The sequence below is a fragment of the Fulmarus glacialis genome, unplaced genomic scaffold, assembly GCF_000690835.1.
Source record: "Fulmarus glacialis isolate BGI_N327 unplaced genomic scaffold, ASM69083v1 scaffold21639, whole genome shotgun sequence".
In the NCBI taxonomy this organism is placed as follows: domain Eukaryota; kingdom Metazoa; phylum Chordata; class Aves; order Procellariiformes; family Procellariidae; genus Fulmarus; species Fulmarus glacialis.
In genome coordinates this window covers 1,788-14,158 of record NW_009235485.1, presented here as the reverse complement: position 1 = coordinate 14,158, position 12,371 = coordinate 1,788, and the positions used below count along the sequence as shown (strand labels likewise).

General features: G+C 37.8%; 1 protein-coding gene across 1 annotated transcript; it reads left to right on the top strand.

The window, feature by feature from the left end:
* The first annotated feature begins 312 nt into the window (after positions 1 to 312).
* Positions 313 to 8,194, top strand: LOC104082801 (alpha-1,3-mannosyl-glycoprotein 4-beta-N-acetylglucosaminyltransferase B-like). Its single transcript, XM_009586048.1, has 7 exons — positions 313 to 529; positions 2,639 to 2,742; positions 3,630 to 3,823; positions 5,935 to 6,013; positions 6,134 to 6,212; positions 7,475 to 7,587; positions 8,168 to 8,194. Exons 1-7 carry the CDS (start codon positions 313 to 315, stop codon positions 8,192 to 8,194), a joined length of 813 nt encoding a protein of 270 aa, XP_009584343.1.
* Positions 8,195 to 12,371: the final 4,177 nt, after the last annotated feature.

The window sequence follows — 12,371 nt, the reverse complement described above, 5'->3', positions numbered from 1 at the left end:
TAACATGTGCCAACTTCCATCCGATAGATGAAACGTTTTACTTTTAAATGACTGTTCTAGCTTCTAAGACCTGATTCATACCTAAAACGAAGATGTGTTCCTGACAGGCAGGCAGGCAGCTCGTGGGAGTCTGCTCTGGCCAAGCCAAAGCAGAGTGATACCAACAAGTTTCTAGTGGGTTTCACTTCTGCAATTGCAATTTCAATTGCTGTGGGTAGCAAAAACCTATTGAGACAAGTCAGTCTCACGCTGCCTTTGGGTGGGAATGACCAGTGACGTGACCTACTGGGACTGTTAATGAGAATGCAGAAAATGGAGGCGGGAAGAAGGACAGAGATCCCAGCTGCTGCTCCTCCTCTGCTTGACTTTCCAGTGGACTTTCCTACAGGCGCCAGAGAAGGCAAGCTGACGGAAATCCTCACACTTTCCAAGCAACTAAGAGTGTCACTAAGTGATCACACACTATACCTCACAGGAGGGTCAACGAGGCACCCGTTCGTGGCTTTGATGTCCCATCCTCTGGTGATGGGTATTTGGCACGTGTTTTCAGCCTGGGCTGAGTTTTAACATACCAAGCTACGTATTCAGCTACATCTGCTCACCAAGTTGGAAAAGACAGTTTGTGATGATCAGAGCCATCAAATCTCTGTGTGGTTCAGAAACTTCCTCAGGTTTACCTCCTGTGAACCATCATCGAGGCCTGGGGTCCCCAGTACAAAAAAGACATGGACCTGTTGGAGCGGGTCTAGAGGAGGGCCACAAAAATGATCAGGGGGGTGTGACACCTCTCCTGTGAAGAAAGGCTGATGGAGTTGGAGCTGTTCAGCCTGGAGAAGAGAAGGCTCCAGGGAGACCTTATTGCAGCCTTTCAGTACTTAAAGGGGGCTTATAAGAAAGACGGAGAAAGACTTTTTACCAGGGCCTGTCATGACAGGACAAGGGGCAACAGTCTTAAATTAAAAGAGGGTAGATTTAGATTGGACATAAGGAAGTCATTTTTTACAGTGAGGGTGGTGAGACGCTGGAACAGGTTGCCCAGAGAAGCTGTGGATGACCCATCACTGGAAGTGTTGAAAGTCAGGTTGGACAGGGCTTTGAGCAACCTGATCTAGTGAAAGATGTCCCTGCCCATGGCAGGGGGGTTGGAACTGGATGATCTTTAAAGGTCCCTTGGAACCCAAACCATTCTATGGTTCTGTGATCATATGCAGTGGTGTGTATATATCAAGTGCAGTGGGGACTTGCAGGCTGCAAAGATGGGAGCCCTGACTCAACATGGAGCCTTATCTCAGTTTCTGCACAAATGACCACACCAGTCCTGTGCTATTGATTATTCTCAGCTGCTACCGTAAATAGCTCTTTTGGTAGTGCTGCCATGCTAAAGACTACATTATTATAGGGGATGAACTGCAAATCCTGTCAGTGGAAAGATCACAAATTTATTTTCTTACAATGATTTTTTTCCTAGGAAAATGATAGCGTGCTTTTCAAAGAAACAGCTGCCAATAAATCAATTTGCATGTATTGTGTTTTTACATTGTTTTGCTGAACATATGCTGTGGACAAACATAGAAATACTTGGTTCTTTTTATAGCCTTCCAGGTGGTTTTGAACTTTTAACCAGTACTTCTATGGAAACCATAAATCCCCCATGAGTTTTGGTGTCTAATCCAGCTCAGTGAAGACTTTATTAATTCTAGCTTTAGAAAGCATTGATATAATTTATGTAACATTTTTCTTTTATAGAACTGAAAGCACTTGATTGAAGAGGTGAACACATTATCCTCTCAAATCTAAAGATGTGAGACCTGGGGTACAGAGAAGTTAAATGATCTTCCAAACTCGTACAATAATTCTGTGGCAGAACTGAGAGTAGAACCCAGGGAGTCTCGTTTTAGCTCTCTGCTCTGTTCTATGCCATTACGCTTCATTATGTCTCATTAATTATTATAGCATGTTTGCTACATGCTTTATGGATATAGAGCAAAAAATTATGTTAAAAGAAGTAATTTGCTATCATTCAAAAATCAAGAAACTCAGAAATTAGTACCAATTACAGTTATTTAATTCCCTGGTATATGTCATGTCACAAAGTGTACTAAACTGGAAAATCAGGATTGAAATACAGTATCTAAGGGCTTTATGTAATTATAAGACAAAAGATACGTAACTTATAGTATAGTGTAGTTATAAGCCTCTCAAGTATAGCAGAAAGAGACAAAATGATAAAGATTGAAATGTAACCAGAATCTATCTCAGGAAGGTCAGTTTTGGTCAAAATAGTTTAATTAGAATGATATGGCAAGGTCAAAAGTTGAAATGAAATCAGTTTCAGATTTGAGGTCCATTTTTGTCACTCTGAGCTGCGATTGATGGTATACATTGCAGAAATCCCTGAATTAGTGGTGGTTGAGCCTTCAAATCTACATAGCACCACGAGTGGAATCACGAGTTTAGGTTTAGAAACAGTGTATTTGAAATAAGGTGACTATTAATCTAAGGATTACTCATTTAAATATGGATAAAAAACCTGGACCCACACACCCTCAACTACATAACGAAATTGGCTGATGGGACGTAGTTTGTCTCTCCTTTATTTAAATGAAACTTCACTGCCTTTTACTTTCTTTCCAGATACACTGTGAAAAGGAAAAGGCAAAGTTACGTATCCGTGCTAAACCATCTCTCTTTCAGCATGTGGGAATTTATTCATCATTGGCTGGGAAGATACAGAATTTGAAAGTAAGGATAAGAAATTAATGCCATATTTCTAAATTGTATCTTGTGTTCTGACTTGTTTCTTAAATCAGTTTCAAGCATTGCAGCTTTGGCATTAGATGGCATTTCCATATCCAAGAACATTGGTTTACAGATTTGGGGGAGAATATTGATCTGGCATCTAAACTGCAGGTGGGGCACACTGCTTCTGCACAAACATCTTTGTATCTCTGATCTGAACACTTGTACCAGTCATAGTAGCATTTCGTGGCATGTAGGAACCCTCTTCACAGCACAAGGTTTCATGTGCTCTGCACCGTACAAACACAAACGCCTACGATGGTTTGTTTTGGCCAAACAGTCCACAATCCCAGTACGAAGGACTATTAAGAAGAAGGTATATTGGTAGGACAAGGGTGTGGCTATCGTGACGGCCGTAGATTTTTAGGGAGAGTTTGGAGGGCAAACAGTGGATCTACCACGAATCTGATAAGGACAAGAGCAATGAAGCACCAGACTTCAGGGATGTCCTGATGGTGCCATTTAGACTAGTCATGAGATCATTCGAATTGCTGTATTGGATCAGACTAGAGGTTCATGTAGCCTTTAGCAGAGACCATCATCAGAGGTTCTGGCAGAAGGCATAGACAACTATGAAATAGCCTACTGTGGAAAAGTTTATTTTTAAATCTAGGCAACTGAGAAAAAATCACTGCAGCGCTGTCTACAAACTGTAACACTGAGTCTCAGTGATTACACTGAAATGAATATTCTATTTCTATTAGAAATAGATTGTATATTATTTGACACTGAGGTAACTATTTTCTGGAATAGCTTCCTGTAGTTATTCAAGATACTGGAGCACTTTTTTTCATTGTATGAGTGAAATTACATTTCTTTATATTCAACAGGATAAAGATTTTGGCAAAAATGTGCTACATAGAGCACATAATAATCCACCTGCAAAAGTGGATACAAGCCTAAGAACATACCAGCAATATACCTTGGAAAAATTTTATACAGGAAAAGACTGTTTTTGGGCTTCAGCTCCAGTGGCAGGCGACTACATCCGCTTCACCTTTTTAAATCCACTAAAAGTTGAAAAGTAAGTAAGTATTACATGATATGGAATATGGAAGCCTACATATATCCAGTTTGGAAATTATTAAGTCTGTTCAAAATCACCAGTGCTCAACTGTTCGCATAAACCATAGCCTCGTTACTGACAGAAAGTCCATGATTTGCTATTTATCTGCTCCCCTTCTTGAATTCCCCTCCTGAAATACATTTCTTCCTTGGTAATTAGAGCTGCTTAATTTTTTTCCTTTTATTTCTTCAGTTAAATATTTTACATTCTCTTATGATAATTCTCAAAGGAATTTGTTTTTAACTGATGAATTTCATCAATGGAGTCAGTGAAAGCTTTATTTCTATAGTTTTCAACAGAAAGGCTGTTTGCATGATGTCAAGTCAAAGGCCATGTCCCAGACCAGACACTTACCAGTGTAGGTGAAAGCGAGGAGAAAATATCACTATTGTGGGGAAATAATGAAGAGTGAATCAATAAAGGTGGGATTCAGTTGTAGATTCAGAGACTTGAATGTAGGTGTTTACAGTAGAGATGTCTACGTAAGGGAGGTGTGTAAGCTCCTACTATACGTGACAGAGATCTACTTGATACAGTCAGTGGAAGCTAGGCAGCTCTTCATCTCATTCTCTATTTGGTCACCTGAGTCAGTTGCTAAGTTTCGTTGACCGTCTTGAGTGTATCTCCATTGCCTGTAATGAGAGCTTGAACCCTCGGGTCACAGCCAGACTTCTAACTTCACGTGTTTAGATCTACAGCCAAGTCCCACCTTGAATGTTTTTCTCATTCTGAAAGATGAAACTATCATCTTCTCTGTTTTCACATCATTGAACTTGGGCATCTTTGAAAGGAAGAGACACCTGTAGCTTAAGATAGAGAAGTGTTTTTCAGAAGGACTTACTCTATGAACAATACAAACTGAGGTTGGCACCAAAAGAAGCAGTCCTGCCTGGATCAGCAAAGTTTCTTCTTCTCTCTGTGTCAGATTGGAGAACAGATCTGAGTTAAAACTAATCTAGCAAGAAATACGGTTCCAGGAGAGTGTCTCTGACACAAATTACCATAATTACCGTATCTCTGTAATGATATTCAGAGAGAAAACTCCTTCACTCCCAAAACTGGTCACAAAACTAAGGGACTTCCATTTCTGCAAAGATTGTAAATTTCTCATTTATTTTAAAAAAAATCTAAGAAAGCAAGTCTATATCTCCATTTAGTGAGCTGCGCTAAATGACAGTTGTTATAATAAACACTGGTGTTCTGTGATCAACACCGTTAATTAACTGGTTTATGCTTTGGGAAACTTGGGTAGCCTGTATTTTTTGCATTTTCCTGTTACTGGGAAGCTGTACTGGATGAAGCTCACCTACGTATGATATTGCCTAGTGGCTGGTCCCAGCCCCATCACATTGCTAACCTGTGAAAATGTATAGTTAATCCTATAATATTTGGTGGTCTTCTTAGGTCTTGATTGTTTGATACCAGAGGAGAGAGGTTGATGCTTTAAATTTCCTGAGCTCTTTTTGGATCTAAAAGCCTAAGAACTCTAATGCCAGAAATTTAAAACCAAACAGGGATTTTTAAATTTTTTTTTTTAAATCTCATAGGTGTTTTTGCTTGGATTCTTGCTTTGACAGTGCTGTTGCTCATTGGCTATAAAGGAGATTATTTAGAAGCACCTGAATTGATCAGTATTGATAAAAAGGGGGATTCTCTTGGCATGTAGCATATGGTCTAGCAGAAATAGGGATTTTTGCTGCCATTGCATTCCAGAAGCCCATCTCACCTCAGCCTTAGGATGATAGGAACAGATCAGAGGGCAGAGCTTTCTTAGCCATTTAAACCTGGAAAGTTAATTTATTTGGAACTTGAGCACTGAAAAGGGGGAACACTTGCATTCGTGGTTCCAGAGAAAGATGGTTTTAATGCTTGTTCTATTTAAAATAAAAAGCCTCTAGTATGGTCTGGTCACACGTTGGAAAGTTTCAATGCCTATTTCTGTTCTCTGAAGCACACAACTAATTAAAGAAAAGGTATTTGAAATGCTCGTTCAAAACTGGAAAGAATTACTTCCCTAGAACTTTTCTAAAGTATAAAAATACCTGGAAATAATATACCTTTATCACCAGGTACCTCTTCAGAAGTGGAAACATGGAGCACCCTGGTGATAAACTGTTTAACACTACCGTGGAAGTGTTGCCAGCTGATGTAAGTCTCTCATTTCCAACTGTAATACACAGTGCTATTTCATTTTAAGACTGATATTCAGCATAAAATGTCATGGCCTAGAAAATATTTCTGGAGATTTTATTCATTTATTTTTTACAGGAAATGCTAAGAAAAGAACTGGTTGACAATGGAAGTAAATTTAACTACCCAGCAACAAAAGATGGATATTTAAAAATAGGTAAATTGTTTATTGTCACTTTAAAACCAAAAATTTTGTTCTTACGTATAAAATGGTTCTGCATTTGAGAATTTCACTAACTCTGTAATAAATACAACATTCCAAGGTGAACTAGTAAGGAAAAGAAACCCTTTGCGCTACTGCATATTATAGTATATGATGTTTGACCAATTACTATCCTATTTTGTTTCAAATACTGAAGAACCCTACCAGCAGTGGCAAAAGCCAAGGCATCTAATTAGAAGAAAAACTAACTGCAGCCTCTGCAAGTTCTTAATAGGATAATTGATTCTGGTTTGGATTTTGCAGCCTTAGCCGAAGACAAGGATTTCTTCTGATTATGACAGCATTAACTTGTGCTCCAACCTGAAATGAATATGAAGCATAATGCACCTGCCCCGTTTTTGCCCCCACCCCTCCTTCCCACTCTTCCTTCCTCAGGGTGGTGTGTGACTTTGCTTAAATGAACTGCAGATTCTCCGCGTGCTTGCCAAGGCCTGGTTTCTGCTATTACCGAAACTAAAACGGCACTATGCGAACAAAAGCGGACTATTGGGAGATCTGCTTTGCTTGCCACTTCCTTCTGTCTCTTCTACCACATACCTGCTCTTTTCTCCCAATGAACCGCTTTCACCTCACCAACGCTTCTTGTTTGCTTTGATTGGCACCTCTCTCGCACCTCCTCGTGGCTGTTCTGCTCTAATTCGAGATCCAAACTGAAACGCTGTCAACTCACAGTTGCACGTGCAAGTTGATAGGAAATTAATATCATACATGGGATGAGCATTTTTCATTAGTCTGCAGTCATTTTAAGCCAGTTTAACAAGGTTAGTTAAAAAGCATTGAACTAGTGAAGAAATGTATTAGAATTTGTCCATGATTCCTAATATATCTTTTTAAAAATAATTATACTTCTCAGAAAAGCTCTTCTAGATTATTTAACATGTCCTATGTGTGCTATATGTATATGGTCACTACTAACATATTTATTTTTTAACATTTGTAGCGCTAGGTTCCTTATTTTCTTGTGTTCTTCTCCAGCTCCTAGTTGCTGTAACTGAAGAAATGAATCCATCTTCTTGTTTATAGCTTTATCTTTCAGTTGTTATTGTCTGACCTTTTCCAAAAGATTTTTTTTCCCTCATGTTGTATCCCTGGAGTTAATTTATAATTTGTGATTTAGAGCTTTTGCATAAGTTCACTTGGAAGCGTATTTCATTCTAACATATGTTTGTATGGGTCTTGGTTTATTTTTTATTTAGGGGCTTTTGAAAATGGAATTGCAGAAGGCAGTATCAATCAGTCAATAGGGAAAATACAGGCTATTCGTTTATCAGTCAATTCCGATTCTCCTGTATGGGCAATACTTAGTGAGGTAAGCATGTTAATAAAAGCATTTTAATTAAAGCTTCATTAAATGAGTTTCAGTTCTTCCTACCACATAGTATTGATAATAATTAATTTTTATTTAATTTTGAATGGGATTTTGTGTGGAAAAATTCACACAAGTGGAAAATTATATTAATTATTCAGGGAAGAAATTAACTTCATAGAAAAAGTGCTGGAAATACTCAAATGGGATGATTTTCCAGTATTGCAATGCTGTAAGTATAGCCACTAGAATTTGGGTCATGATAAACAAACCAACCAAAGGAGACAGGGAGGCTTTTCTAGATTTTTTCAGTCACCATCTTGGATATTAATTATAATATGCAAACATTAGATGAACATGTGATTTTTTTATTCTTCAACTTTCTCCCAGGTGTCTGAATGTGTGTGAACCCATAAGTAGAAAATATTCAGCAGAAGTCACTGAAGAGAATTACTACAGCCTTAAACTATAGCCATAGTTGGAAGGAGGGAACTATCCTCCTTTTACTACTACTTAGGCAATGTCTTAGTCTTAGGCAATGCTTCTGCAGATTTTAGAAAATAATATATTTTGTTTTTTTCAGGTACTTATCAAGACATCTGAAAACTGAAAAAAATACATTTTTGACGTGTCGCTTGTTACAGATTGTTTGAAAACTAGGCTAACAGCAACAAAAAACTGGCTGGGTAAAAAGAACAAATCCAAGCCCATTTAATTCTTGATACTGTGTATTAGGAAGGAGTTGAGATAACTATTAGATCTTTATATAAAAAATATTAAAAGCTATAAAAAACCCGATTATGTTAGTAATTTCTATAAAATTACTAAAGGTGTCATATATAAAAATCTCACCTTAGTTTGGCAACATTCAATATATATTATTATAAACAATTGGTAAGGCGTTACAGGCTGTCTGAGGGTCTAAAGCATAAAAGTATGGTGAGTTTCACTGGAACTAAAAATACGGACATTTTTGACAAATATTAAGGACAGAGTTTTCAGCTCCACTAAAAACACTGCTCAATTTTGGAGGGAAAGTAGAACTGAAGGAAAAGTTGTCAATATTCATTGCAAGTATTTAGAGAAGTCCACAGAGACAGGAACAACTTTACAATATGAAAATGGATCTCAAACTTAACAGAAGAAGTGTGTTTCAGCCTTAATGTAGCATAAGTAGTTTAATAAGTTACGTTTAATATTTTTTTAAATGGAAGTGCCTACAAGTTACCATTTGAATAACTTGAAATTTAAACAGGTATTGTTCAGAGGATTGTAAAACTTTTCAGTGAATTCTGCATTAAATTAACTACAGGAAATAATAAGGGTATTATGTGTAACTATATTTTTGTAGAAAGAAAATCTATTTAAATAAAATTTTGGATCCTATAATTTGATAATTAGTGTGTACTGATACTTAAATCCTGGTCACAAGGCAAAACGCAATATAAATTTGAAAATAAAAGGTAAACCACAGTAGTCTCATTTGAAATGTTTTTGGGAAATGACAGTCTACCTTGGACATCTACCCGTTAATGTGCAGAATTCCTGTATCACCTCCTTAGCACTTGAAGCACGACTGCACCCTCATTCTCCTGCACATGCATTGCATCCTAACAACAGACAGCGAGAAATAAGCTGCACTGTATACTTTTGGATGGATTTGTATTAAATGGGTTAAATTAATGTAGAATTGTATTCTTAATGCAAGAGTATTTTTATTCAGAGTAAAATTGATTTTCTTACATTAAAACAGTTCACAAGGGTGTTTTTTCAAAGACCATCTCTAATAATATTTTGATAATTTACAGTATTCTTTATATACTGTGGTGCTATACATGTGCTTGTAGATATATATACGTACATATGCATGCATGTATTTCTTGGACCAAATATTGCAGCCTTCATTAGGTTAAGAGTTTAATGCAGGTTAAGAACTAATGCAGTAATCCAGAGTGCTTAGAGATGCACAGAGGAACACCTTTATCCATCAGCACTTACAGTAAAAAGAAGGGCTAAGTGAAACTCAGACCAGTGGATCGTTAAAAAGCAGCGGCTAAAACTGCAGCTAGGGGAAGACGGGAAATAAAGTGGCTCTGCACTGAACTACCTGGCACGAGAAGGGCAGAGCCGCCTCCCTCTGACCCTGCTCAGAATCGCCTTTCAGATCATCTTTTTCTCTGCTGATACAGGAGTCTGAGACATTTAGTCACGAAAACTTGTACTACGGAATAAAATACAACTTAGATTACATTAAGAGAACACAAAATTGCGTTCTCTGAAGTCATTCTCTCTCTTGACTTGAAGTGCTTTAGCATCTTTGGGGAAAAACAAATTGAAGTGAATAGGGCCCTCTACCCAAAAAGGCAAAGCAACAGATAACCTACAGAACACTTGGGCTTTTTCCCTGCAGAGCTTTAGAAACTTGTATGGATATGAAAATGATTAAAGTGTAGGTCTTCTCCTGACGCCTTAGTTCAGTTCTTAGCATATCATAGCTTTTAGTACTCTCACTGAAATCACATCGTGTCATGGGGATTAGTTTCATCTTCAGGATCTTGTCAAACGCTTCAGAATAGCAAGTTCTTGTAAACGTACTGTAACTCTATAGTCTGAATTGCCCTCTTACAAGGCCTGTTTCACCTGCCAGCGAAAGATGAAAGAAGTAGAAATCCAAGTAGAAAGAGCATTTCTTGTAGCGCATGATCTAATAAAAACTTAAACCTTCTTTTGCCATTGCTTTCACTGCAACAGAGTCACAAGCTGGGAGCAGTGTCTGCATTCAGGCTGCCTTACACTCACTTGTTACAGGGAAGTGTCACTGTAAGGAGGACATTTCAGAGTGATTATTAATAGTGAAAACACGGAAAATATTAAGGTAATAGATTTTGTTACCAAAACCTCTTCTTTTCACAGTGAAAATGAGATTTCACTCTAACTGTTGAAGGGTAATTTCAAAAAGCTCATCGGAATACCAGAAATTATATTAGGAAGTGACCGGACTTTTTGTAAATATTTTGTAAATACAGTTTTTTCATTCTGCGCTGCCAGCTTTGTGCTTCATTCATTCTGTTTCTATTTTTACATATTTTACATAACCACTGCAATCACACAATACGCTTCCCATCACTTTGATGTAAATGAGGTTTTAGATGTTGACATAGTAAATAATGAATGTTTGCATATGCACCGTTAAAGTAAAATTTTGCTTAGTCCCGATTCTTCCCTGTGCTTTGTGGAATGCAGAGGTTTCTTGCACAGTCTGCAGAATCACAGCTCCACTATAAAACCGAAGGAACCTCATGAGAGGAGCTCTGGATTTTCACTGAAGCAGTGATAGCTGAATTAGTGAGCGTTACAGCCCTAGGAAGTTTAAGACAGTGGAGTGTAACGGAAGTACACTTACGTACTTTTGCATTTTAACAGCAACCACCACCACTGCCGAGTGAATTAGCTGGGTTTGTTCATAACAGTCTCTGTTAGGCAAGGAGCCGTGACAGAACACGTGCAGCTTTCTTTCCACCCTGCAAGCAAGTTCCTACCTGAGGTTTTCCATTTAATAATCCTATGCACTGAACCGGCACGCGCCTTCACACACCACGGCTCTGAGGCCAGTTTAAAGGCTGCAAAGAGGCCTCCTCTTGGGAAGCTTCAGTTCAGGTAACAAATCCGGGGGATAAGGAACATCCTCTAACTTCATGGGTGACTGGTTTTTGCAGTGTAGGCGTTGTGATTGTACCTTACAAAACCAAAGGCAGTAAGCTGAAGTCAAAAAACAACTATGAAAGGAGTTTCAGACTCCATACCAGATCACCAAGCTCCTCCAGTAGGAAATTTTACTTCAGTACTTTCATGTGGTTTAAAACATAGTCTCGAAAATATTGACTACCTCAGGCTGATTGTACACGCACCTATTCAGGTTAAATACCTGTGTGGGAAGAAAGCACGTTTTTCAAGCTAATTCAGTATTAATGACGGTTTATTCAACCCATTTTGATTTTCACTGGAGTACAGTTACTCATTTCTCTGAACGGTGTGTCTCCACTCTTGTCTTAAATCTTTTGAGGGACTTTTGAAAGGGGAATGCTAACATTTGTCTTCAATACGAAAGGCAGTTACGAACTTGGCTTTACCGATTTTTTAAATGTTTCTACTTCCATTGATTATGTGGGCCCCTAATCTCATCAGTGTCACTATGACTTTTTGCAAGCTTAATACAGTAAATGCTAATGGATGCTAAATGTACACTGAGAAGAGACTAGACCCTTAACAGGAATATCTATTAAAATTAATTACGAGATATTTAATCCAAAGTTGAAGATGTATTTGCTTATTGAATTGAAAATCTTCTCTCATGTTTGAGGAAGTAAGTGGATAGCGTCCTATACGCAAGGATCCCAATTTTCCCCAACATTTATTTTTTCTATTACTCCTAAGTCACGCATTTGTTAGCTATGTTACAGGTTGCACAAATTGTCTTATCTGAGTGTTTTGGGTTGTGGATTTTTTTTTAGGCTATGATTTATTTGCATAAATGTAAGATTCCAGATAAATCTTTTATAGATGCCTTACAGTGAGTGGTGGGAATATTAACAATTAATTCTGCAGTAAGCAGAAATCTTTAATTCTCCAATCGCTTCTAAAAGCATGTATGTGTATTTCAAGCTGCGAGGATAGTTTTAATCTGTCTTTGTTTCATAATGGATTGCTCAAGAACATTCCTTAATTTTTTTTTTTTAGCTAGAGATGTCTAAAGATTGAAGTTTCTGTAGGACTATGGTACCATTTCT